Source organism: Pogonomyrmex barbatus, unplaced genomic scaffold (genome assembly GCF_055798465.1).
Source record: "Pogonomyrmex barbatus isolate J1 unplaced genomic scaffold, ASM5579846v1 scaffold15, whole genome shotgun sequence".
In the NCBI taxonomy this organism is placed as follows: domain Eukaryota; kingdom Metazoa; phylum Arthropoda; class Insecta; order Hymenoptera; family Formicidae; genus Pogonomyrmex; species Pogonomyrmex barbatus.
Window position 1 is genome coordinate 1,132,613 of NW_028297111.1, and position 27,057 is coordinate 1,159,669.

A 27,057-nucleotide genomic window follows, 5' to 3' on the forward strand; every position below is an offset into this window, starting at 1 on the left:
ATCGGTCATGCGGTCGGCTTACAAGCTTTCACCTAATTTTAGTATATTTAAAAATTAATTTTGCGCTGATGGGAGGAGGGGGTGGGGGCTGTAGCTTAATAGGAATTATAAAAATGCGTATCTCGAGCGCGAGAAAATTTAAGCGAAAATTTAAGCGAAAATGACTTACCCAACAACGCCTGGAAGAGTCTACTCTTGAAGATGCGTATGACGCGTTCGATGGCCAATCGCAGCTGTTTATCTTGTGGTCTCGTCAGCTTGGCATGATAATCCTCGAGGAGCTCCAGAGCTCGGTGAGCTTCTAAACACACAAAGAAAAGATAATTCTAAACACACAAAGACGGATAATAGATTAGGGAACATCGGTATAGATCAATTTGTCTCGATTATCTACAAGTATAATTTTATTCGTCAAATTTGATCGCGTAGCGCGCGAGTTTCCATTTCAATGTTTATCGAATACTTCGCTGCTGCTTCCTCGTTAGTTGTTTCCTTCATTATCGCCATGATCGGTACATTGCTATCTGTGCCGCTAATTGATTAACCATATTTGGCAACAAACCATTGCAAATCCGACATATGTAATTGAATGTGATCTGGTGCAATCTGTACCTCCACCCAAAGCATCGTTTTCACACGTTTCATTAATTAAGCATCTGTCAGCGCGCATTAATTAGTAGAGTATATATTATCGATATTACACTTTCCGCGCGTCTAATTCCGGGCTTTTAAATTACGTCATACTCTGAAATTTCGATATGAAATTCGAAGGATCGTAACGCGCGAGTGGTGATCCGAGAAATTGAACCAATAGGACCAGATTGCGTATAAAAGCGAGAAAAACGGAACATATATATATATATATATATATATATAAAATCCGCGAATAAAAAAAATTGAAATAATATTGTGTAATAATATTGTGATTATTCAAACTTCTGGATAAATAAATAAAAAAAATTACAAGAAATATTCAACTATATCAAACATTATCGTTTCGAGAGCATTAAAAAAATATATACAAATACCTATAATGATATTAATGCCTTGCCAAAAGTTCGTTAGACACGAGTTTCAATTAAACATGATTTGCTTGATATATCCCAATCGCATGATCAATACATATTAAAAACAAGATAAATAAATTCTTTGATCTAATATTATTTATCTTTGGTATATATAACACGCGTATTTGAAGGGATATTTGAAATCGGGACAATACCGCACCAATATTGCACCAAGTGAAACGAAATTTCTCAGCTACATGCCATACATCTTTTCCACGCACGAAGATCGTATTCAACCTATTTTCACCATTTTCCTCTTCCTGCTACCCGTCATAAACACCGCTCCCTTTACCCCTTCACCGATCGGGGAGAAAACGAGAGCGCGAAAAGCCATTTGGAGGGTGAAACGACTCGAGAATTTCGTGCAACGATGAGTGCAAGTAAAGAACAAATAACGGCAATTGCATCAGTTTCATAGCAATGCCGCCGATGCAACAGCTTCTTTGCTCTCCTCCTGATCTTCACCCCTTTCTTTTTGCAATGGGGGGAAAAGTGCTTTTATTGCATACGGCACGATATAAATACACATAACAATTGCACAGGTGACAGCACGAAAATAATACAAGCCATTTAACAAATTAAGTTAATTAATTAATTAAGTTAATTAAGTTTAATTATTATTATTCTAATTAAGAATATATCCGCACAATTCTTTAAATAGAACCAAGCTACACTGCCGTACTGTTATAAATTAATTGTGATGTGCATTAATTATAAATGTCATTCTTCTTTCATTTTAAGAAAGAATAAGATTTTTATAAATATGGGAGAAATATTTAACATTTAGTCTCGTATTATTAAAATTAAACTTTAGCAATATCGGGATTACTTATGGTACTGTACTGTTATTAACTAAAAAAAGAAATTAAAAGATACGACTGAAATAAATCAAGATGTACAATATATTTGAAAAACGGAAATAAAATAACAAGAAATCATTTTAAATAAAATGTATGAAAGACAATATTTGATGGATAAAAATATCAACGCCCTCACTGTTTATACAATTAGCGTTATTACAAATCGCGTATTTGTTCATATTATTGTTTGCAAAAATTACTGAATTTCCGTAGAATAAATTTCATACCTGTCGGATAGCTCGGACTTCTTCTCACTCGGAAAATGAATATGATCTCTCGTCAACCGAGAGATCATAAACAGACACATAAATGTCCGATCGGATAATACACGTTTGCTGTTATGCGGACAACAATATTTAATTGCACACGCTGTTTTCGTATGCGTGTGCACAAATTTCGTTTATCGTTCATTTAACTTCGCTATTGTTAATATTGTTCACTAATTGACAGTTCGATAATTATTACACAATGCGCTCGTCGATTCGCGATAGTGTCCGACGACGCCTAGGAGCTGATCGCTCTGAATCGACACTTGTTAACTCTTAGGGTTGATTGCCCCCCCCCCCCCCCCATATCGGCACTCGATGACGCCTAGGGGTGGCCACCCTGAGTCGGTACTTACACTCCTTGTGTCACGGTGTTGTCGGCGCGCCACACCACACGAGAATGGATGCTTCCCATTTAGTGTCTTATTAAGTCGACGTGTGTCAAATGGAAAGCATCCAGTGAAAAATCGTGAACCGTATCGTAAGACAACAAACACGACCGACCCTTAGACTCGTCGGAGATCGACTGATCGTCGGACTATCCCCGCGCCCGATACTTCGACCCCCGCCGTGTTGTCCCAAATTTGTATACGATTGGTTCGGCCTCGTTAAAAAAATTGCGGACAAACAACACGTGTTCGACACGACGAGGCCGAACGCGAGACAACATTATTATTATTTGTGATTTTCTCTGTTTACGTCGCGCACGACTTCGCTTGTATACAACATTTGCTTTTTCACGATTTTCCATTTGGTCTCCATTTTACGATTCATCATAAGCACTATTATTATATTAAAGATGCTTCCTTTAAATTAAAATCTTCATCATAAAAGCAAATGTGCAAAACAGAGAGAAAAAGAAAATGGCGAAGAGAGAGGGAGGGGGGAAGAGACTAGCATCGTAGGATGACGCAAATATTGAGCTGTTCTACTTTGTACATTCTTATCAAGACTCGCAAAACTAACACTCAAATTTTCCTCAAATTTCCAAAAATGTATAAGATACTTAATGTTAAATTTATTTACTTTATCAAAATTATTTTATAACAAAATTTTGTCCTTTTATCTAGCATAAAACAATGCGCGACATAAGATAAAGTTACAAAATATAAAAAGATATTCTACGCTTTTACCGACATTCTAAATTTTGAACTACGCTAAGTTTTTTTAAGGAAGCACATAAAAGATAATCGAATGTCCCGACGATTGAAGAGACGGAAAAGCATGCTTTTTCATCGTGGCAAAATTTGGAAAAAAGTAAAGTAAAATAAACGGTTTCAATTTCTAGGCAGATACATTTCCATATTCATATATGTATGTATTCGGTGTGATTACTTTTCTTTTTTTTTAAATTTGTTTCACTTATTTCATACTAAAAAACACAACAATCGCGGCTAAATATTTTTCTACAAAGTTTTCGAAACGCGAAAAATATCTGTGCAACAGGATATCGATTCGACAGTTTAACAGAAAGTATTTTTCACAAATATCGATATTTACATTACAGGAATAGATGAGCAAAGCGTGCCAAAAATGTACTATATTACGTAACATCAGAACCATCTGACGCTACAAATCGTGCGAGAGAAAGGAGGAAAAGTAAAAAAAAAAAACTTGGGTTCAATTAGCGATATTAAGGAAGCTTTTCGTAGCGCTGCCCTAAAAAGTTTATCGTCCCGTTTGGAACGTGGCCAATCGATCACGTGAGAGAGATCGAGGCACACGTCCAGTCCATGCTGGTTTCGTGCGAGGGTGTAGATTCGCAAGACTGGAGCCTGGACTAAAGAGGGGTAGGAGGGTAGGGGATAGGGGAGGAGAAGGGAAATTTCTCGGTCGCTAATAACACGGCAATGGGCACGTCATCCACCTTCGCAAGAACGACAACGAAACTATGCCAAGTATGGCCATTTATCCCGACTTTATGGTTCATCCGGCTGCACGTCGCGCGTTCGTGAATTATAACGTCGTATCTCCTTTACGAGATGCCACTGCGCTCGATTTTCACGAGCACGAAGTGCGAACGAACGGAGCTCGTCACGGTCGTGAGCGGACTGTGTTCGCCAAGCTCCTTATGGCTCCCATGGTTCCATGGGAGCTTGTATCAAGATAAAAGATACGTTTTCTTCAAGTCAGTCAAGTTGATCACGTGGAACGAACGCAACACACGACGAAGACAACAACGAGTGATGGCTGCAATTATTATTTGTACATTGAATACTTAATGTTACACCATAAATTCTGTTATCTCCTTAGAAGAAGATGATGAATATGATGAATTATTATACGCGCCCGGTAATAAGATTAAATTAATGATACGTGTAAATTAACCAATACTCTCGTCTCGTGTTTAACTGATGTATCTAAAATTCTCAATATTTATGTTACCTGAGATCTAAATCTAAATGAATGTGCGTACACGAATTTCATTTAGAAACTAATTCAAAATTATAGACCACGTTCAGCCTAGTTTACATCCCAATTCAAAGTCGGTTCTAAGACGACGACGGGCGTCAGAGGATGAGGAGGAAAACGACATACCGTTATTTTCGTCTTTCATTATGTGAGCCGCTGACACACTTCGCACGCAATAATTAAAGGGAACCCCTCTGCGTTCGTCTAATTAAAGCGCGATAATTATTGAAGTGAATTACGAGCTGTCTCCTTCATTTTATAACGAGTACGCGGCAAGTTTTCAACGAGAGTTTTCGCAAACAATTATTTTGTTCATAGCAGTTACGTAAAAGATAAATGTTGGAAGAAAACGTGAAATTTACAAAAGCAACAAATACAGTCACACACGTTATCCTCGAATAATCTATCTCTCCGTGTCACGCCGGGGGTTTTAACCGGGGGTAAAAAATCTTGGGAAAATAAAGAGCACGTCGTCTTGAAACTTAAGTACACAAAGTACCAGTGCGTACATAATTTTTTTACAAAATTGATATGTACGCGTGTATAGATGTAGATCGATAAATATACATGCAAACATCGACAAGTCTTCAACGCAGTTTCATATGACAGTAAATTCAGAATTCATCATTCTGGCAGGAAAAACGAACTATCGACAAACTGTCGAGCAAGGGCGTGGACTAGAAATCTCAACTACACACACACACACACACACACACACACACACACACACACACACACACACACACACACACACACACACACACACACTGTACCTGATACATACATATATGTGCAATCTGCTAAAATACCACTGACGATATTTTTAATCACAGCTTATAATTTAATAGACATCACATAAATGTGGATCTTATAATTGGCCGCGTATACGACATACAAAGATTTGGTGAATATATTGATGAATATATAAATAAAATGAAAAATACATGTAAAAAGAATCCGAAATAGATCCCAAACAGATTAAAATCAAGAAATAATAAGGGATCTATTGGATCTATGGGTTTTCCTCCACGACTATCACGATTGCTGATAGCTTCATATACACAAGACTGCCAAATTTTTACACCAAAACATTTGATATTTTTTTGATAATTTTTTGATAATTTTTTGATAATTTTTTTAATAATTATTAACGTTATTTATTATTTACTGTGAGAACACCCAATTTTTTCTTGTACTCATAAATCCTCTATTATCATTTCATATGTAAAAAGAATAATTACTAACTAAAATTAATTTGAGCGTTAAATAAAATCGTAATGTCAAACAAACATCTACGATGCATGCAAATTGTTTTGTTTCCTGAAGGAATAATTTGGAAAAAAAAAAAAAAAACAACTTTGCGGTAATTTTCTTCGCACTAGAATTATTATCCTAGCGACATTCAGCAATAAATGTTGAAACGTTCGTTATATCAATCGAGTGTATGTAAATAGGGAAAGACAGTCATCCATCACTCACATTTATGAAACCAAATATAAAGACAAATGGAACGATTGTCAGAACGAAACTCGTGAAAAATGAGCCATGAAACATGCCCGAGCAACGATTCATGTAGCACATTCCCTCGTACAGGTAGAATGTTGGAAGAGAGGACAAAAGTGCTTTAATAGCATATTTCTAATACACACGTATAATAAAACACAAGGCAGGAATAAAACTGCAAAACAAAAATATCGTAGATTGAATTGTTTATAAGTTTCCCGGACGAAATTAAAGCTCGCGGTAAAAAAAACAAAGCTCCAACAATGTACAACGCGCGACATGGGAAACCAAGGTAAATGCAGATCCGCAAAATGTGTACGCACGTTACTGTTTACAAAATAATTTCACGCGAGGAGGGTCAAATTCCCACGAATCTAATCCGACCGAGTAACAATCACAATAAAACCAGAGTTACGCGAATTTGTCGGAAACGCGAAAGCATTTAATGCCACAATGCCATACTCGTCACGCTATCTATGTCTAGGATAAACAAGCAGGCCATGGAATACGAATTTTTCGAATTTGCGGCCTGCAAGGATATCGGCTTGTATCTGCGGAATTATGTAAATTCCGAGTAATTGGATTCTCCCTTCCTCTCTCTCTTCCTCTAACCCTTCCCCTTTCCTTTGTGCGTGCCATGTTTACAGAGATACGCACTAGCGTAAAAAAAAAAGCAAAAAAAGGTAGATATTTCATTGGCAAATTTATTTAATCATTAACGATCACCAACTTTCGTCAATCAAGAAGCCATTTATTTAACTTTAAACATGCAAAAATTCATTTATATAAATATAATAGAGTCATGCCAACTATTAGAGAGATAAAAAATCCCATTAAAAAGATTTAATAATAAAATAATTTACAGATCAACAAAAAATATATTTAACAGTTAGTTGGGGTTGCGTATGTTCCAAATAAATATTTCTATTTTTCGTTCAACTCGAGCTTTCGTTTTATTTTGACACATCTTTAATAATGCAAAATTCAATTAAAAGACTATTCAATATTAAATTTAACAAGATTGTTTTCATCGGACATTTCTGTATATTAATAAATAATAGCTTCTAAACTGCAACTATTTACGCAAATTTCGGATCAGTTGGAGTAGTACGATAGGGGGGTAGTAGATCCTTCTAGTAGATTCCTTCTACTATTATTAGAAAACATGAATCGAGTATGCGGCTGGTATGCAAACCGCGGGATCCGCTATTTTACAATCGACAGACTGCATGCCGGCACAAGAGGGAGGGCATATCAGAAGATACCGAATTACCATTTAGTCTAGTTATCTCTAATTACCAGCGGCAGTGTAGAACAATGCGCCATGTCCATGTAATATTAAGGGACGAGCCGAACAGTCGACGTATCCAAAGTAGTTGAATAATTGCGGATTCATCTTGCATGAGCGCGAGGATAGCGCTTTGATTTATCTTTGAACGCGAGAAGGCAAATTTCCAGCGATTAGGCAGCAGAATATACACGAAACATAATCGTGGCATTAATCATTGAAAACGTGAGAGGGAGAGTTATTCGACAATGCGATTTTTGATCAAGGGTGAAAATTTCGGGAGAAACAGGTAAAGGAAATATTTAACGTGCGCGAAAATGAAAGTTTTGCGAGAACGAAAGGTAAAAGTAACGTGTAATAAGAATGGCAAGAGAGAATGTATGTTAATGATAAATTATAACATGAAGATAATAATAATGAATTACAATAGGAATTATAATATGAGAAATAATATATACCTTTTCATAATTTAAAAATTTTTTGCATAGTTATATTACTTAACGTTTACTTTGCGTTTTTATATATTCGTAAAATCGTCGGGAAAAGTCTGTTACTTTTATTTCGTTCTCGCCTGCGCTTCGCGTACATATAATCGCGTTTTCTCCGCGTGTGTATTGTCGAGAGACTCGTCTTAAAAGAAGCTTTGGTGCAGGTGGCACATGCAGCGAAGTAATACAAATACTGATTCGGAAACATCAGAGACGCTTTTTACTGAAATCGGAGAGCGTTCGACGCATATGGAGAAAGAGCAGAGTGCATATTACTTTGATCAAAATAAAATCCATATGGCAAAGGGCAACACACACACACACTGCGCGTCATATTGAAATACAAAAAAAAAAAAAAAAAAAAAAATCAAAGGGAACGTATGTGCATCTCACGTTATTATCCGACATTTTCCTTAATTAAAAAAACGCCGTCGAATAATTGGTCGCGTAAAGGTCGCGTTTAATCGAAATCATCGAGTCTGTCTGCTTGCGTGGATGACAGATAAACGAAACGGTTATCCTTTCCGTTTTCTTGTTGGCGACACCACCAGGAGGATGGAGGTGGACGAGGAGAAGGAGGATCGTATCGCGCATATGTGTATACGAGTGGATGAGAGCGTGGCAGATGCAAAGGCACTCGACGAGAAAGCGAAGCGGAACGTGGAAGAATAAACCGGACAATGCAGCAGTCGCATAATGCGCATAGGTTGACGAGGGAAAAATGCAACCATTTTCGATGATCGCTCGAGTTGCATTTTCCATTAGCGAGGAAAGGAGTGGAAAGTAATCACGAATCAATTGCCGTTTAAGGATCCATTGTATTCTTATTCGTAATCACTTCTAACTCCAGCACGTTTTTCATCCAGAACTGAACACAATTCATTCATGCAGTGTTATTAATTCAAAAATTAATGACATTTCGCACGGAGTAAAAAACTCACTTACGCATTCCCTCATTTCCTTTTTCCGATTCCATTTCCATTTTTAACTTTTTCGTCTTACCGTTCTTAATCGCGCCATTGTCAACCGGGAAGAGAGAACCGCCTCTCATAGGGCGAGTTCGCTAGAGGATGCAAAGATACTTTCCTCGAGAAAGGAAACCGACACGGAAAGTAAATCGGTTGCCAACGAGCAGAAAGAGAAGGGATAGAAGGGGCGGAGTGGAAGGGAAGCAGCTGGAAAAGTTGACTCGACGTCGCGAATCCTTTTTCCTTACACCTCGACTATGAGGAAAATGTGAAACTCCTTCGGTTCTCTGGAGAACAACTGTCTTTCGCTCTTCTCTCACCTCTCTTCTCCTCTCTGTGTCTCCTTAAAATTTTTTTACATTAAACAATTCTTCCTTACTTTTATAGGCATTGGTTATCTCATTTTTTTTTTTTATTATTAATCAGTAAGTAATATAAATACTAATGTCGAAAAATGAATTTCTCTCTTCAAGACTAAAACTGTCTATTTACAAAGAACCGTAATTCTATTAATAATAATAATAATATATATATATATATATATATATATATATAGATTATTTTTTAATTCAAATTGACAATTCATGCGTTAAATTTACATATTTTCGACAGAAATACTTCAGAAGAAAAGCATTAAGTATTTAAAAAAAAAAAAAATTCAAACTGACAAATACAAGATATTTTAAACAAGTTTACGTAAACTTTACAAGGTGGGTTGTTACACAAGTGTTTGGTTATTAATTGACCTAGAAATTTTTATATATAAAATACTCTAGATTCGATGAAGTCGAGACAACTTGCGGAAGAACGCCCGTCACTCACCGGATCAATCACAGCTACGTGTCAAGCGATGTAAGCGATGTAAGCGATGGACAATAAAATAGACAATCGCGAGCGAGTTGGGCTCAAAAGCCGACAGTACAACAAACAGCGCCGATTTAATCCGCATTCTGCGCACGACGGTTAAAATGGACCACCGCCCCAGCCAGCCAGCCAGCCAGCCAGCCAACCAGCCAACGGTCGTCCGAGCCAACCGTAGCGTGAAACCGCGATAATCTCGATGGTCATTTGCCTCCACTCTTTCGTTCGCGAATTTTTCCGCCCTACGGAATCTTCGTCGGCTAATCCGTATACCAATTCAAACGTGCCATTGCGCCCGCCTCCCATCACGTTAACCTGAGCGAGCGAGAAATTATCGCTCGTTACCATGTTGTTGCTGTACGCGAGAAAAAAAAATGGCACGATTTATAATAATTGGATTCGTTTAAATACGTAAAATATGTCTAGAAAATGACGATCAGATCGAGCACTTGTAAGAAAAATTAGCGCGCGCACAATTCTTATTCGCGCTCAAAAAGTCAGGGGGAGATGAAAAAAGTCACCTCTGTGCTTTCAATTCTTTCGCGAGTGCCGCTGACACGACGGCGCTACGATATCAATTTTCCGCTCTTCGATGTCGTCGCTCGCGCGTAAATCGTCGCGCAGCGGCGCGACGGAATATTAAATCTCCCTACTTTAATTGTTGTTACTCCGATCGCCATTGCCGATCGACAAATCACAGACCGCGGATAAATCACGGCGATACGCCAGTTAGAAGCGTGTAATCTCTCGTTCTTTTTTTGTTGGTTCCAAATTTTTTTTTTTTTTTTTTTTTTCCCCAAAAGCTGGTTCTACATCGAGTCGATTGGGCAGCGCGCGACGAGAAAAATAAAATTGACAATGCGTTTTTCGCGCATGATGAGATTTTTCTTGATGTCAACTATCTATACCTCAAAAAAGAAATGCTGTGAATATTGCGTTCCGAACAAATAGAAAGTATATATAAATAAATAGTAAAAACCTGAGCGTGAAATTATTGTTCGATTTTTTTTTCTTTGACCGTGCTCCCCAAAATGCTATACATCACGTATATAAATTACAACAAGGTAAATAAATTATAAACGTACCGAGATTTCTGATGTCCTTTCTAATCTACATAACTGACGTAAATTCGTTCCAAAATTCGTGACCAAACACAGACACAATTTGATAGTAACGTTAATGGCGTGTCGTGTTGATGTAGCGCGAGAATCGATAAAGCTCTTCTTTGAAATGCAGCAAACAAAAAAAGCAAATTTTTGCCGGGAGATGCAAGCGGATGCGCTTTACTCCTTGTTTATTCGACAAGCTCTCCACGGCATTTACATGTACAACCCTCAACCAGGCGCAGCCCAGCGTCGCATCTAACCGCTTTGTTATGTAAAGTCTTTCGTTATCTTTCTCCTCCTTTTTCTCCTTTCTCCCGAGTAAGTTTGGCCTCGCGCGTTACGCTCGTTTCCTTCCGGCCGCTTCACGATGATCGCCGTTAACATTACGCTAATCCCGCTGATTCTCGGAAATACGCGGAAATGTATGTCTCGCTTAAACATAACTTTCCGTATGAAACTCCTCGCGAGCGCCGAGTTGACTTCCCCGAATTAATTATCCTACTTTCATCGTCCACAAGTTTCGCGTACCGGCAACGGGGGCAGGAAGGGTCGACATTTGAAGCAAGTAGAAATAATTATAGCGGCCTTTCATGAAAATTCGAAACGTCGCCCGACTGAAATCGCCCATCGCACTCGTTAAAGTGTCTCTCCACCGCGATTGTTACAACCGAGTGCAACTCTCGCATATGGAGCATCACAATATAATAATTTGCTTTAAGCCTGAAAATTATTCAAAATCAATCATCCAAAGAAAAATTATTGTAACGATATTCCAACGGAAATTTTCTTTTCTTTTCCTCGCAATATTTTCCTTTGCTCGCTCATTGATTCGATCAGCAAGGATAGATACTTACGATATCGTTCGAGATAGAGTACGGTGGGAAGATAACAGCACATGCCATTATCCCCGTGCACGTGAGTATACATGTCTGCTAATTAACAGTTAATCCTCCAGTAGGGCGACTGTGTGGCAATACTATACTCCTGAGTCTCTATCGGTTTCTGAGGCCTGCCAGCAGGTGATGAGAGACTTCACTTGTCACTTTGTGACAACACACAGTCGGCAGTAGACACACACACACGTTTCTCGCGATGACTTCCGATCGATCGGGAAAAGTTGTCGATGACAAAAAGTCAGCAGCAGCATGTAGAGAGGTAGAGAGAGAGAGAGAGAGAGAGAGAGAGAGAGAGAGAGAGAGAGACAGAGCGCGCACGACACAAACTTGTCAAACTTTTACGAGTGACCCGGATTAACGCTCGATCGATTTCTCGAATTTCTTCTGGTGAATTCTGGCCTTACAAATAACCGTTAACTCGACACTAACACTATAGGTTTAACGTTCGTAAAACTTGGCATTTTACAGAATGTCCAAACTGTTCTTTCCGTAACCTCCGTAAATGTACATCTCGGATTATCATCGCATTATTCATACTGCGTGAAATTCAACATGACGTAAACTTAAAGTGCCCAGAGATACCAACAGTTTTGAATATAAAACGCGATTTTTATAGAGGTTCGATTACTCCTAGTAATATATTCCAAGTTAGATTACGAATCAATCTCTCAAGTTGCCCGAGAAATCGAGCACAAATCGTTTCGGGGAAACAACGCGTACAACAATACAATACATCCGTAAAGCAGTTTCCGCGATTACGGTAGATATAAAATCTGTCGATGAAAAAAATTCGATAAAATTTCGCACGGGATGTTAGGTTCCGCTTCAAGCTCCGGATCTACATAGAAATATCTCCGTCAAACGCTCTACAGCGATTTCATCCAAATTATCCGCAAAGAGTATTCACCGTTCCGCTCGAGTTTGCGTTATACAAACTCAATATAGGCAGTATCGCGAATTTTTACAAACAATTTGCTAGACAGATCTACAGTGTTTTATTTTTTCTTTCTTTCTTTCCCCCCCCCCCCCCTCTTCCCTCCCCAATCTTTTCCGAACAAACGAGAAATGAATTTTGATGAATTAAAAACAAATTTAACTTATATATATATATATATAAAAAAAAAGGGTCGTACGGAGCAAAAGTAACTATTGCTTGTCGACTGACTGATAAAAGGCCGATTATGCGACTGTGCGAAACTGTGCGAAACCGGAAACGTTTGCAGTCAAGTGCACACGCGTCGGGCGTCGGGCACGTGATGCGCGTGGTCACAGGGCGTCTGCATTGGACGCACGCAATCAATTTTGGGGGGGCTACGCAACCCCGTCAACAGGTTAATCCCTCCGCTATATGCCATACGCGACGGCGATTCTTTCTTTCTTTCGCTGACACGTTTTGCGTTTAAGGGGCATCGGGGCCGACCGAGCCGACAGTTTTTTTCCACGAAACCTCGACGTACCTATCGAAGCAAATCCGAAAAACATTCCTCTTGATTAATCCCGTATCGTGGCGCGCATCGTTACCGTACGAGACGGGCGAGAAAAGTGATAAAATTTACGCCGAATTTTACGCCACGTTTGTGTACCGAATTTGTAACAAAATTAAAGTCCCAACTTCGAAGAACCGTCCCGGTTTTTAGCTCGGCTCTCGCTCGAGTTAATTATCTATCTACCGATGTTTGTCATCTCGAAGCGACTTAAACTTGCGATTCCCGTAGGATGTTATGCATATTCCTCGCAAAATTAATCGCAACCTATCCCTCTTCACGACGCAATAACGTTCTAACGGTCTAACGAGTCACGTGAGATTGGCATTATTCTTGCGGACATTTAAGAGAAGCGGCAGAAGCGATTATCGTTTCTCTGGCGCTGCGCAACATTTTGCATAACGAGCATCGGCGGGATTATGTTTTTACTTACCACGTCCTTTTACGAGCCCTTCGCGACGACATTTTTTAGATTGTTTATCACGTGCGTTATCAGCGGATAATAAACATTATTATGTCCGCTTCGCTCGATAGTTCGGTTCGTAATTCCGACCGCGTTCAACGTCGCGACGCGGACGGACCGTTGACACGCTCTAATTATGTAATTTCTATGGAAACAGTTTCCATTTCCATAATGAGCTTGCGAATGAAATTATCGGTCGTTACACTAACCGAAGGACCAACCGGGATTTGCATCTCCGCCCCGGTCCGCAATAGTTCGAGAATGACGATTACACCGAATGTGCCTTTCTACGGCTTGTTAACACCGCCTCGCGATATCGATTACTAGACGAGTTTGTCCGGAATTTTCAGGCAATGAAAACCATGCTCCCGTGTTTCCCGTGTGGAATGTGTGCGTTTTCAGGAGGGAAACTAAGCTCATTGTTGAAAACGTCAATTAACCGATATAATGTTGCATGTATAATCACGGGTATGATCGAACGTTGTTCTATTGTTTTATTAAATAAAAAGTCAATAATATAATATATTCAAACCTCTCGACACGAATAAAATAAGTATTCAGCTTGTAGACTTGTAATAAAATAATACGTGCCCATTAAAACTTTGCGTTACTAAAATGTATTATTATGAAAGAAAGATAAAAATTTAGTGGTATATGTGAGCTTTCTTCAGTGGTATATGTGAGTTTTCGCTTTGCAGTTTTCGAGGGGAAAAAAACTTGACGCTACGAAAGGACTCTCTGTTATCTTGTTCGCGTACTTACGAGTTAAAAAGAATCTGAAGCTGCCGAGAGAATTGCTATTTATCGTAATGAAAAACGTAGACATAAGGGAAATATATAAAAGAGAAAAACAACTACTCCTAATAAAAAGTACGATCCAGTGGAGTTATGAAATTAGGGAACATAATTTTCCTTTGCAAAGCGATAACGTCACGTTTCATGCGCGCGTGTGCAATTTTGCTGTTCGAAATTTCAAGTGACGTAACGAAATTTCAAGTGAAATTATCGTTATATTAACTATCAAACACCATAATGAACACGACAATGCATCACGAAAAATCAAAGGACAAACTAAAAATGATCGAAATAAAAATGCAAGTTTATAGAGAATCCGTCCGCTTGTTTGTCATACAGATTTAACAAATCTTTTTTTACATTTTCCAAGTCATCGTATACAAAAAAAAAAAATTATTCCGTTATTTTAAATGTTGAAGATTTAAACGCTATGCTAATAAAATATGCAGCTTTTACAAAAGAAATAAAAATTTTTGCAATTTTCGAACCTAAGTATATATCAACGTAATATAATTTACATGCAATAATTGCATCGTTCATATCATTATAGAAGGAAAAAAGTCGCGCGCTAATTTTTCATTACAACATTATGTATTTTCACGTTTTTAAAACATATAAAATTAGATATTTAGTGCGTGTGTTTAAGGTGAAGATTCCTTCGCGTTACTTAATTGGAATTAAAATATTATAATTGACAGACACACAGGCGTTCGAGAAGTATCAATTCACAGTATTACACCTCTCGTGAATTATAACAAGCGTCCTTTCCAAGAAATTGACAGCTATTTCAAATTCCACATAGATGACACTTCAATGACATGTGGTTTTAAAAGCCTTCCATCCATTACATTAGTAATCACTCTGTAGTAGTAATTCCAGTTTCGCACAATGCACTGGCACAAACGCTGTCGACGATACTCGACGATTTTTCGAAAAATATAATACGAGTTTTCGTTCACAGGCTTGTGTTCGCAGAGAGATGTTTCGCGGAGACCATCCCGAAAAAGGAACACACAGGAGAGTTGTTCACGCGTGAGATCGCCGGGGGGGTTAGAGTCGAGAAGGAGCGGGTCGCGAATCGAAATTTCACGATCACATTCTCACGAGCCCTATCAAGAGCAAAGTCTTAGAGACTACGGGATAACGAGCACCAGAAGTTCTCCGCCTAAAGAAAAATGTTGCGGAGAGACGCGCACACCCTCGCGGCTCGCGGTTCGCCCGCACGGAGCGGCTCTAACCCGCTGACTGCCGGAGTCGCCCCTTTTCCACCCGCCACGACCCGTCAGCCCCTAACCCGGAGGCTATCCCCTGGTCCCCGCGCGGTCGACCTACCGTCATCCACCCACCCACCCACCCGCTCATCCACCCAGCGCCAGCACCACCTGCCCTACTACCCACCATCACCTCTGCCGTCACCTTCGCGAAACCGCCGCTCTTCCCATCGCCGGCGTTTATTATCGTGATGTTGATCCCCGTTGGGTATGCGTCCCTTTGCCCGTGTATAGAAATCTTTCGGCATTTTCTTTCTTTCTCTTTTCCCCCCCGTTTTCGCCCCGTATTTTCGTAGGGTAAGTAAATCCCGTGAATATCGGTTTCCGATGTCGCCATATGACACCAAAATTGAAGGATTACCAGTAAAAAGATTACCACATTTTTAATTCGAGAAAATTCGGGGAAATTCTGTTTGTATTAATTCGTTCTTTACTCGTAAGAATCACAGTGCAATAAACTGCTCGCGTATATAGATATAGTAAAATAATTTTCGGGAAATATCGAGATATCGAGATGAGTCAGATTATATACGGAGAAAATATATAAAACTTGGGATTGCGCGCTCACGTCAAATAGCAGAGAGCTATATCGTAGCACGAAAATGTGAAAATGTCGTTTCGAGCTCCCATTTCTCTCATCGGCCGAGTCGAAGGCTTTTCAGATCTTGAAGATCCTCCGACAGAAGGAACGGATAGAGCCGGCGTGGAAACGGAAGACCTCATCAGCCAATCTAATAACTTTTTACGCCTTATTACTCATCGTTGAGCTCAACCGAGTAGCGGTTGAAATGGGAAAATGCATGTAATACGTTTAACCGAGTATGAAGAGAACGACCGGCATTTATATCGAAAGAAGAGATTTGAACAGCGTGGCACCTACATCTAATACGATGGAGAGAAGTGAATCCCTAAAACATTTAAAAGACAAGCACGTTTATTCGTTTGCACAAAAATAGCGCAGAAACAATCTGCTACACATGAAATTTTGATAGACATTATATCACTCAAATTTCGAATCGAGAAGATCGTCTCGTTTTTTGAATGAATTTAGAATCAAAATCTTACGCGAACACTTCGCGTCTGAGTTGTACAATTTAATATATAATTTATAGAAATTGTAATAATAATAAATTTCTTTATCTTTTATGAATAAATTCTAAAAGCTTACTCTGTCTATCAAATTTAATTTTCCAATTTTCTTTTGGTAATTTGCAAATAAAATAAAATATTAAAATATTAAAATAAAAAATTACAAGTATATGTTTAATATTAATATAATTTCATATACTTTAGATACTGCAAAATAATTTTCCTTTATTAAACACTGCAAGATACTTAATACTATATATTTATGTATACAGAAAGTTAAATAAAAATTTAAATGTATTGATACATATTCTTCTATTTTCAATTTTTTTCTGTTAAATTATAATGGTATTTAAGAGCTTAAAAATAATATGGGCGTTTATTATATATATATATATATATATATATATATAAAAATAATAGATCTTATCAATTAACGTGATTAACGGACTTGTACTTGGTCGACATGTTACATTAGCATCATAGAAGTGAATGTGAATTAGGCGAAAGCAAGGAATCACGCCTTCTGTGGTCCGTTTGATCATGAACGTTTGACGATGGCACCAAAGAGACCTCGAGAACCTCCTTGATGACAAGACAGACCATCGGGAACGGGAGGAGAAGATCGAGGGGCGAGGAGAATGAAATTCGTTTGAAAAGGTAGAATCTAACAACAAACCGATACGTCGACAATAATTATCTTGTACAAGTTACGTAATTATTTGAATTACATAAAACGCTGTGTCTCATTATTGACTAACTTGCGAATGTCGTTGGCGTTAACATTTTTGAATTATAGAGATCATCGATGCTAATGTGTCGACACATCGGACACATAAACGTGAAATAACCTATTATATAATATTATCATATGTCTCGAAGAATAAAACACCCACCCGAAAATCGGGAAAAATATTATCTCGGCTAGAATAGATTCTTAGCTGAGGTAATATTTTTCGCAACAAAAATTTCCTAGTAGATTTCAAATTATTATTAAGATGATTAGTGGGAAGGAGGGAAAGTTGGACATAGCATTCGACAATTTACGTTTTCAGATCGTAAGGAAACAGTTAGGAACAAAAGTCTAGAAACGATTTATTGAATTTAATTAAATTCAAAAATAGATGCTCCGACCATTGCGGATATTCTCTTTATGACACATTAAGTCTAATTATACGTGTGTACATACTTATTACTGATCTATATTTTAAAAATGATGAATTTCAGTATATAATGCTAATTAAATGGCAATTTAACAAACGCATGTCAAAAATTATATTTCGATTGTAATAACGAATGCGTACTTTTTAATTGGCTTTTGTGAAATTAATTGAGAAAAACGCGATGCGATAACACCGGGAAAAGTCAGATAACGATAAAGATAAATTTTTGACGTAGCTTAGTTATCAACGTAAAGTACATAATGCCATTATATATGCTATTGATAAAATTTCTCAACTCTACCTAAATGTAACTTAGCACTGTTTGTGTGCTACATTAAGCTTAAATATGATATATATATATATATATATATATAGGGTGTGTCAGATGTCCTTGATTATTTGCGATCCAAATAGTTTTTGTATAACGTTTCCCAATAATATTGGCGAACTCGTGCCGAATGATGGCTCTCTTTGCCCTCAAGTGATCTCTGTAATACGACCGCGTCGCGGTAGATTACAGGCAATTACACCCGTCGTTCAGATAAATCGTAGCCGCGTAGTCGGCACGAGTAGTTATTTGGCGTCCCTCAGGGTAGTCCGGTGCAATTCAGGAACTTCAATATTTGGTATAGGTATACCCCCTGTATACACCGTAGTCGAGATAGTCTTCGAACCGATTTCCCCGTCTGCGGCTTGATGACGTGCAAATTGGGTTACTTGCCCACGGGAATCGGATAATTGAATTTCGTCAGGTGTGCTTATTATCAAGCGCACCTTCTAGTCGAACATCACGTGGATGGATAGAAGATCGAGATTTTCAGTGGCTGATCGTGCCTCTGTCGAGATCGCGCTGTCCCTTGCTGATTATGCCAATTAACGTGTCAGACAGCACGCGTTAGACAGCACTACCGTGTACATATGTTTACATATTTACACAAGTTTATCGCAAACTATCTGTATCAAGCAGGATTTTTTAAATTGACGAATTGACACGTTTGGACACGTATCTTAATTAGTCATCAATGTCAAATTAAGAAACAACGTTTTAGACATTACAGTAATCCAAATTAATCTATTTCAATTATCATAAAAGAGACAAGGAAAACTGTATATTTACTGTATATTTACAAACTGTATATTTAAAGTTGTGTAAAATAAATGTCGTCTTCCCCTATCGATTTGCTGGCGCGCAACACGAGTCTTCACTTTGCAAGTTCTTTCTGCGCAAGAAAGTCCCACGTAATTCAGCGCTGCTTGTAGCAATATACCGCCTTCATCTATGCAGGAAGCATTCCCTCAGCCTGTTTTTATTTACAGGAAATATTATAGACACACATATTCGATATCTCTCCTTATCTCATACGCAATATTAATAAACCAACTAAAAACTTTGACTACGTTTCGACTTTCGACTCGAATTTCGTAATTATAAATATTTGTAATATCGTAATTTAATTTCGTAATTATAATATTTTTAGCATATTAAAACGACATGTATATTATCTTACCAGCAATCCTGACAAAACGCTCAAATAAAAAAGAATCATAGTATGTGCGCCAATTCCTCTGATATATAAATACAAATAGAAATGCAAATATATATAATCCTAAAGTCGCACGTTATTTTTATCGAACACGCAATGGGCCTGGGAATAAGCGTGATGCATACAAAAAATAAAATAAGGATGTTGTGTGTACATATCTGTCTGCGTGTTATTTGAGTTGCTAAATTAAACCGTGGTAAATAAACGTCAATAATTTTAACGCTGACAATCAACAAACGCGATAAGTTGCTGGCCGTGGGCAGAATCGCGCCGATTAAGTTTTTGCGAGTGCAAGCGAGAGCGAGACTTGCACACTTGTATAATAAAAAAACTGACTTATTAGATTGTAGTCCCTAATTACGTAATAATGCACAATAGACATTTTACGAAAGCTCCGCCGAGCGAGCGATTAACGACTTGCCGTTCTCGGCATGTGCGCGGCAGGAGTAGTTAAAGGTAGAGGTCGTGAAGAAAACTGGATAGAATTAGATAGATGTCAAAGTAGCAATGTCATAAACGTATCAAGTATAGATAAGAAGGCGTTGTAAACAACGATGTATTTCTTCATTCTCACTTCGCTTCTATCACCCCGTCAGATAAAGAGAAACCGCGCGACGCGACACGACGAGATATTTCGCGATTGCAAGAAATCTGGCAATTCGGCAAGTTCCGAGAGAGCTACCGTTTCGAAAGCTATTATCCTTTAGCTATAAAAGAACCAAAGGGGATGGTAGTGCCGTGTGACGTAACTCTATTCCGTTCCATTTAAGTTAGCTCTCTCTCAGCTTCCACAATCTCGGCGGCCCTCGTTGTAACGATGAGCACGGAAGATCAGTTCTGAGAGATTCGCGTCGCGAATGCACGCGAATAGTTATAGTTTCGACTCGGAATTGCTCGACACAAAACCGGTTTTAACAAAGTGTTACCAGTGTGAGTTTTTTTTTTTTTTCGCCGGTACGTAAGACAAGAATAAATATGAACAAAGTCTCGAACAAGTCGCTCGATCGTTAACACACGTATCAGTTGTTTTGTCTCACCACAAAACTAACGCGAGCCAATTTCATTTATCGATTTCAAGATAACTCGTCGTATACTGTTGTAAACTGAATACTGAAAAATTAAATAATACTCGAATGAAGGCTCTCTTCAACATTTAACAAAATTCGGGAAAAAAGTCAGATTAGGAAAAAATTCTATGTTACTAAAAGTGTAAATGAAGTTTGCTCTTTTACGCGAAACGATATCTCTTCCTGCGCAGCAAAGTTTACATAAGTGGATATGCATTAAATGTCCACGTTACTGTAAGTAAGGCAAGCACACGATATTTCGTATCAAAATGTTATCTTTTTTTCTTGTATCACTTGTTTAAAGTAAAAACAGAAAACTACTTTGTTTCGTGTTATACACTGAAGAGTGACCGTAAGAATGCGTAGTCACTCTAAAAACTTACTTTGGCAAAACCGGCAATCTTGTGGAATTAATTTTTATAGTTGAAATTAACGATTTAAAGCTACGAATAATAATCTTTTTATCATTAATCACACACGCTGTTTTTGTGAAAAAAAAAAAAAAAAGATATTAAAACGTGCACGATTTATTACGTACATACAGAGAATTGTTGCTTTCTGTTGCATTGGTGTGTGTGTATGTGTGTGCGTGTGCGTGTGTGTGTGTACACTTAGCATGTACTTAGCATTTACGATTGATCTTTGAGCAATGCCATTATATCAGTGTACCGTTATAAAACCTGATAAATTTTTTACAAGCCGTTAAAAATATCAATTTTTTCCAAGAGTTCTTTTTATCTGACGCTGTGACATTTTCGAATATTTCGTTACAAAGCTTTGCATTTCACGACAAATGCTTTCTTTCTTTTTTTTTTTTTACAATCAGAATTTAGAAAAGTTTGTTCACGATTACGGTTGCGGTGAAAAAGTATACTACTGGACGAATAATAACATATTTATATATAAAATATCATCGTGGCACAGGAAAAATAAAAAAATGAATTAATTTAAATCTTTTATATATCGGTCTATTTATACAAGAGCAGTCGTAAAAACGTGTTATAAGTGTTATACGTGTGTAAACAAGTGATAATATAAAACGTTTATCGCAATTTGTACATGCAAATCGAGAATCTTGCGCGATAAAATGGTCGATGTAATTTTAAATATCAAAGGCAATGTATGTGTCTGCCTGAATTAGAAAGTCAAAGCGATGCCGTCATAGAACATATTTAAAAAAAAAAAAAAAAAAAAAAAAAAAAAAAAAAAAAAAAAAAAAAAAAAAATTAATTCATTATATATGTCCTAATAGCGATATTATATTCTCATTAAATATTTAATTAAAGTAAATACTTAGTCTTATTTCGTACGCATTTATCATGTATTCTGGTGACTTATTTATTCTCGAATCAAATTTGTATTATCGACAGACGTCACAACCGACTTGTCGCAGGATCGACATATTCCATTGTCGAAAAATGATTTTCGCCACCAAATAAATGAAAAATATTCATAGTGCAGCCGATGTGTATGTAAATCCGATAAAGTGACAGTTCAATCGTAATTTCCTCGATGTTTCATAGGCATGTCTCTACAGCCTTCCGAGACTTATTCTAAATTTTGCATGTTTCTAGTAATTTCTTGAATTCGCATATATAACTATAAGTCTAATATCTCGCGCAACAAGTTTTGCGAATGTGCTGATTCACTGTTCGAGTAGAGAATTTCTGGAGTTCCAGCGGTTCTCTTCTTTCGATATCTAATTAGCCGATATCTAAGTCCGAAAAAAAAATTTGTCATTTAACAAAAATGAAACCTGGAATGAAAATAATTTCAAATATATAGAATCATCGCGATAAATAATCGTCTCTCTTATTTTCTATATTTTCTTTCTATTTGCATTCCTACTAGATATACGCGTGGATTCAAAAGAAAAATGTTCAACGTTCTGCTTCGGTTCTGGCCTCAATGGTTCGCCACTATAATAGGTTAGTTTTTAATTTAAAAACGACATTTGCTTTTTTCAATTCAATGTTATCTGCAGAATGATGAAACATGAGCGAACCGAATTTGCTGTGATTCGTAAGAAAATATTGTGTCATAGTGACTCTATTGAACATCAGCATTGGTCTCGCGTTGGGTTGGACATCGCCTTATTTGGCGCAATTGACTGACGAGAACGCGCCCTTTCGTGTGACGGAAGAAGAAGCAGCCTGGATAGCCTCTCTATTGCCACTTGGACGTCTCTTGGGCGCTATCATCGGCTCCTTCTTGGTAGAAATTTTCGACAGTAAGATGTCTGTTTTGTTAACGGGATTACCGCTGATTTTCAGCTGGATCTGCACGATATGTAGCACCTCCGCTACGTGGCTGTATATCTTCAGAATATTTTCAGGTAACAATACTCGATCAATAGTCATTTGCTATAACTAACAACGACATGCAGGATAAATTAATTCATCAATTAAATCTGTCATAATGCTTAATCATATGATTTTTCTATTCTCTGATATTCTACTTTATCTAAATGATCTCTGATATTCTACTTATTCTTCTAATTCTCTCATTTGCTATTTTTTAATATTTAAACAATCGCTCAATTTTTCATTCTTACTTATTTTATATAGTACCTTATTCCTAGAAATTTAACTAAATTTAATCTGGAGCTTATACGTTTTTATATCGCAAAGTAATATCAATTTAATCAGGTATGTCAATGGGAATGGTATTTACTTGTTATCCGCTTTACATCGGTGAAATTTCGGCGCCATCGATTCGTGGCGCCTTGGTGTGTCTGATTATCAATGGATTCCCCATGGGCTCGCTCTTGGGTACTATAATGGGTCCCAATATGTCGATGATGTATTTCGGTATTATTAGCTTGATACTGACACTATGTTACATGAGTATTTTTCCATTCCTGCCGCAATCCCCGCATTACTATGTACGACGAAATGATACCGAGAGGTGAATATAATTTTTCTGTTTGTACAATTGCTTCATAAAGTAGATTATCGAAGTTATATCCAACCGTGAATTTTGTTATTTAATGAGCCGTGAATAGTCGTGCCACAAATACCAAATTTTCTCCTATCTAATAATAGTATTTTTATGTAAGTAATGTAATTCAAAAAGGAAGCGTAATAAAAAAGAAAGATAAACATTCTTTTAAAGGTCTTATGCAATGTACTTTCAATACTTCAGTAATTTTAATATTCGATAACAATATGGTATGTCACACAAATTATCGATTGATTTAATGTACAAGTTAAAATTGCACATGTCAAATAATCTTTAACAATAAATATACTTCATTCTTAAAAGATGCTCCATTTATCATTATAGATATTTCTAGTGCTTTTTAAAACAAAAAATGTTAAAGAGGAATTAGTCTGTATTAAAAAGTTTTATATCTTCGTATCTCAATTCTCTTATCTTTTTAACATTTGCAATAAGGTTACATAATTTTGTACATAAATTTTTTCATATATATAAAAGTTCTAAAAAAATTAATATTTCATGTCATGTGTTAAGGATAATTAATTCAGATTTATTAGCTTTGCAATGAAGAAATCTTTGATAGAATAAATTGATTCGTGTACATAAGAAAACACAATTGTATTTAATTTTCTATCAATTGCTCTAGTAAATAGTTTATTCAAACAGTAAATCAAAAAATGAAAAAATATTAATTAACCAAAAGATTTCAAAAAGAAGCAAGCTATTCAACAAATACTTCATTTTATATATGTGACTGCATACAACCATACTCATAATTAAATAATTTTATCCAAAATTTAAAATATTATTCGAAATAAATACGTAACACGAAACAAATCATTGTATTTTGCACCACAAGCAGATATTACTAATCAGTTTCAAAATTATAAAATTTCAAAGGTAACATTTAAAAAAAATTACTTATCACTTTTCACACAAAAAACGATTTTATTTATCATTTTTATGTGAATAAAATTAATTTAATATATTTTCATCTTTTATTCCTATAATTTCCTATAAAAAAATTTAAGATTCGCAGAAATGTTAAAGAACGAAAGATAAAATTATAATTTCACGAAATCCCAAGTAGCTACCAAGTATATTAAAAAATGTTATGAAATTTTTCTCTTGACACAATAAAAAATAATTTATTTTATTTAATGCTAAGACACATCTGATAATATCTATTAATAAACATATGATATTACCTATTACACTTGATCTATTAAACTTATTAAAAGAATGTTTCCTTTTCTTAAATTTTTAGGCATTTATTAAAAAAAATATTTAGTTTAACAAAGTAGTAACAAGAGAAAATTTGTATTTCATATTTTTCTAAAAATCATTGAAATAAAATCACGTCTATACACATTTCCTTATTAAGTGCATATAATATTTATATAATACTCGCATTTATATTCTACACAGAAAAAAAAAAGCATTGGAAATATGCAAGCTAAGGCAACAAAAAAAAATGATTATAATTGCAAATATAAAATATAATTATAATTGCAAATATATGAAGAATGAAATATTAATGATCATAAAACGATAATTGAACGTTTATATACGAAAACATTCTGTATATTTTCGATACAAATTTTTATGTAAATTAATAATATTTTTATATGTCATATTAATTCTAGAGCAAAACGAGCCATCCAATGGTATCAACAAAAATCCGATGTGAGAAGTGATATAGAGGACGTAGAACATTTTGTGAAATCGACATGCGCGATGAGCAGGGCGGAACAATGGCAGCAAATAAAGGAACCAAAAAATCGCCGCTCTCTCGTGATGATAGTACTATTGTTTATGTTTATGCAACTTAGTGGACTAAACACCATTATATTTTACACGGAGATTATTGTCAGAAAGGCAAAGGTCACGTTGATCGCGCCTTCGTCTATAGTAATCATCGTCAATGCAGTCTGTATGTTTGACTTTGATATCAATAATATCAATCACTATCTCTTCATTCCGTATTATTATCTCTCCGTATTAGTGGAACTATAATCCATCTTAACTGCGATATGTACAATAATCTTAAATTTCGTTTGCTTTATTTAAGTCACGAGAATTAAATTGTCTCCTTTTAATTATTACGTTTCATCAGGTATAATCTTCGGTTGGATCGGCGCATTCGTCATCGATCGTTGCGGTCGTAGGATCCTACTAGCAATCTCATCTCTCGGCGTGTTCATCAGCATGCTGCTGTTAGGTTTCCACTTTTTACTACTGGAATACGATTATGATCCCGGTGATATAGAATGGGTGATCATTTTGTCGTTGACATTGATATTCCCATTGATGTCTTTTGGACTCACACCGGTGCCCAGCGCGATGCTGAGCGAAATATTTCCATCCAGTCTGAAAAGCACGGCTGGATTCGTCAGTGGTGTCACAGGGGCCTTATTCGCATTTGTCGCCTCGAGAACCTACCAACCGCTAATCGACCTTATCGGCGAGAAATATGTCTTTTGGATTTACGCCGCCATCATTGCGACCAGTTTAGTCTATTCACTTACCGTAGTGCCAGAAACGAAAGGAAAAACGCTACAGGTAATTTGGCATGGTCCACATCGTCAGAGAGAGAGAGAGAGAGAGACATGCAAAACTTATTCTTTATCCTAAGTTTGGTATAAATATGTTAATCATTGCCGATGTTAATAGGAAATTCAGGACATGATGGCCGCAGGAAAAACTACTAAAAAATCATCACAAAAGACTCACGTCGAAGATATTCAAAAGTAGCAAATTTCTTCAAAAATTTATTCCAGAATGAACAAATAGAAAATAATTAATGTAATTATAAAAAAATCAATTACGAAGGATTCAACATTATGTACTTTTGTTAATATTGTAGATAGTATAAAATATAATTTATAAATGTTTACTATGTTTAATATGTAAAAATAGCTATGTGATTACAAACAATTGAATATATTAATAAGATTTAAAATTGAATAAAACCTTGATATTCAAAATTGGAACTAGAAAAAATGAATTGTCTAAACAAAAATTATGGATCTTCGGTTAGATAGTATCATTTTAACTTTTCTTTACACTCTGTGTTCGATAAAAATAAAAATATCAATTGTGAAACGAGAAATTAAACAAATTTATAATATTAAAAACATTATAACATGTATGGTACTCTTGTGCCATTTATTCTTAGTTCACACACATAGATTATGATTATATTATTAATACAACTAAATTAAATAAATTATAGATTAATCGTAGATCGATTTTAAAATTGTTATACTAAAACTGAATATAATTTCCGCGATTATAATTGGTCAAAATTCGTCATTGATTTTTACAATTAAGAAAGTTATACAATGTATATTATTGAGTCAAGTGTAGGCAATTTCGATCAAAACCGAATATAAATATAAATAAATTTAAAGAGATTATTAAGCATTAAAATTCAATCTTGAAAAATACTTATATTGTATGTTTCCATTGTTAAACATTGGTCTTGAATTTTTATACATAACATTAAAACTTGATTGAATAAAATAAA

General features: G+C 36.3%; 2 protein-coding genes across 6 annotated transcripts in view; one reads left to right on the top strand and one right to left on the bottom strand.

The window, feature by feature from the left end:
• Positions 1–27,057, bottom strand: part of LOC148937216 (uncharacterized) — a 223,125-nt gene that overhangs the window by 159,710 nt on the left and 36,358 nt on the right. The window contains exon 3 of the mRNA XM_089073528.1: positions 170–301. Coding sequence (XP_088929654.1) covers positions 170–301 — 132 coding nt within the window. The remainder of the gene's footprint in view (positions 1–169; positions 302–27,057) is intronic.
• LOC105425282 (facilitated trehalose transporter Tret1-like) lies at positions 167–27,057 on the top strand. 5 transcript variants are annotated; one of them, XM_089073516.1, is made up of 7 exons: positions 167–293; positions 22,440–22,516; positions 22,633–22,923; positions 23,237–23,495; positions 25,175–25,461; positions 25,645–26,090; positions 26,202–27,057. In XM_089073516.1, the coding sequence occupies exons 2-7, from the start codon at positions 22,465–22,467 to the stop codon at positions 26,280–26,282; spliced, it is 1,416 nt and encodes a 471-aa protein (XP_088929642.1). In that variant the 5' UTR covers positions 167–293; positions 22,440–22,464; the 3' UTR covers positions 26,283–27,057. The 5 variants fall into 5 exon arrangements, with proteins under 5 accessions (XP_088929642.1, XP_088929640.1, XP_088929641.1 ...); XM_089073514.1 differs by lacking the exon at positions 167–293 and adding an exon at positions 17,331–17,474; XM_089073515.1 differs by lacking the exon at positions 167–293 and adding an exon at positions 18,371–20,822.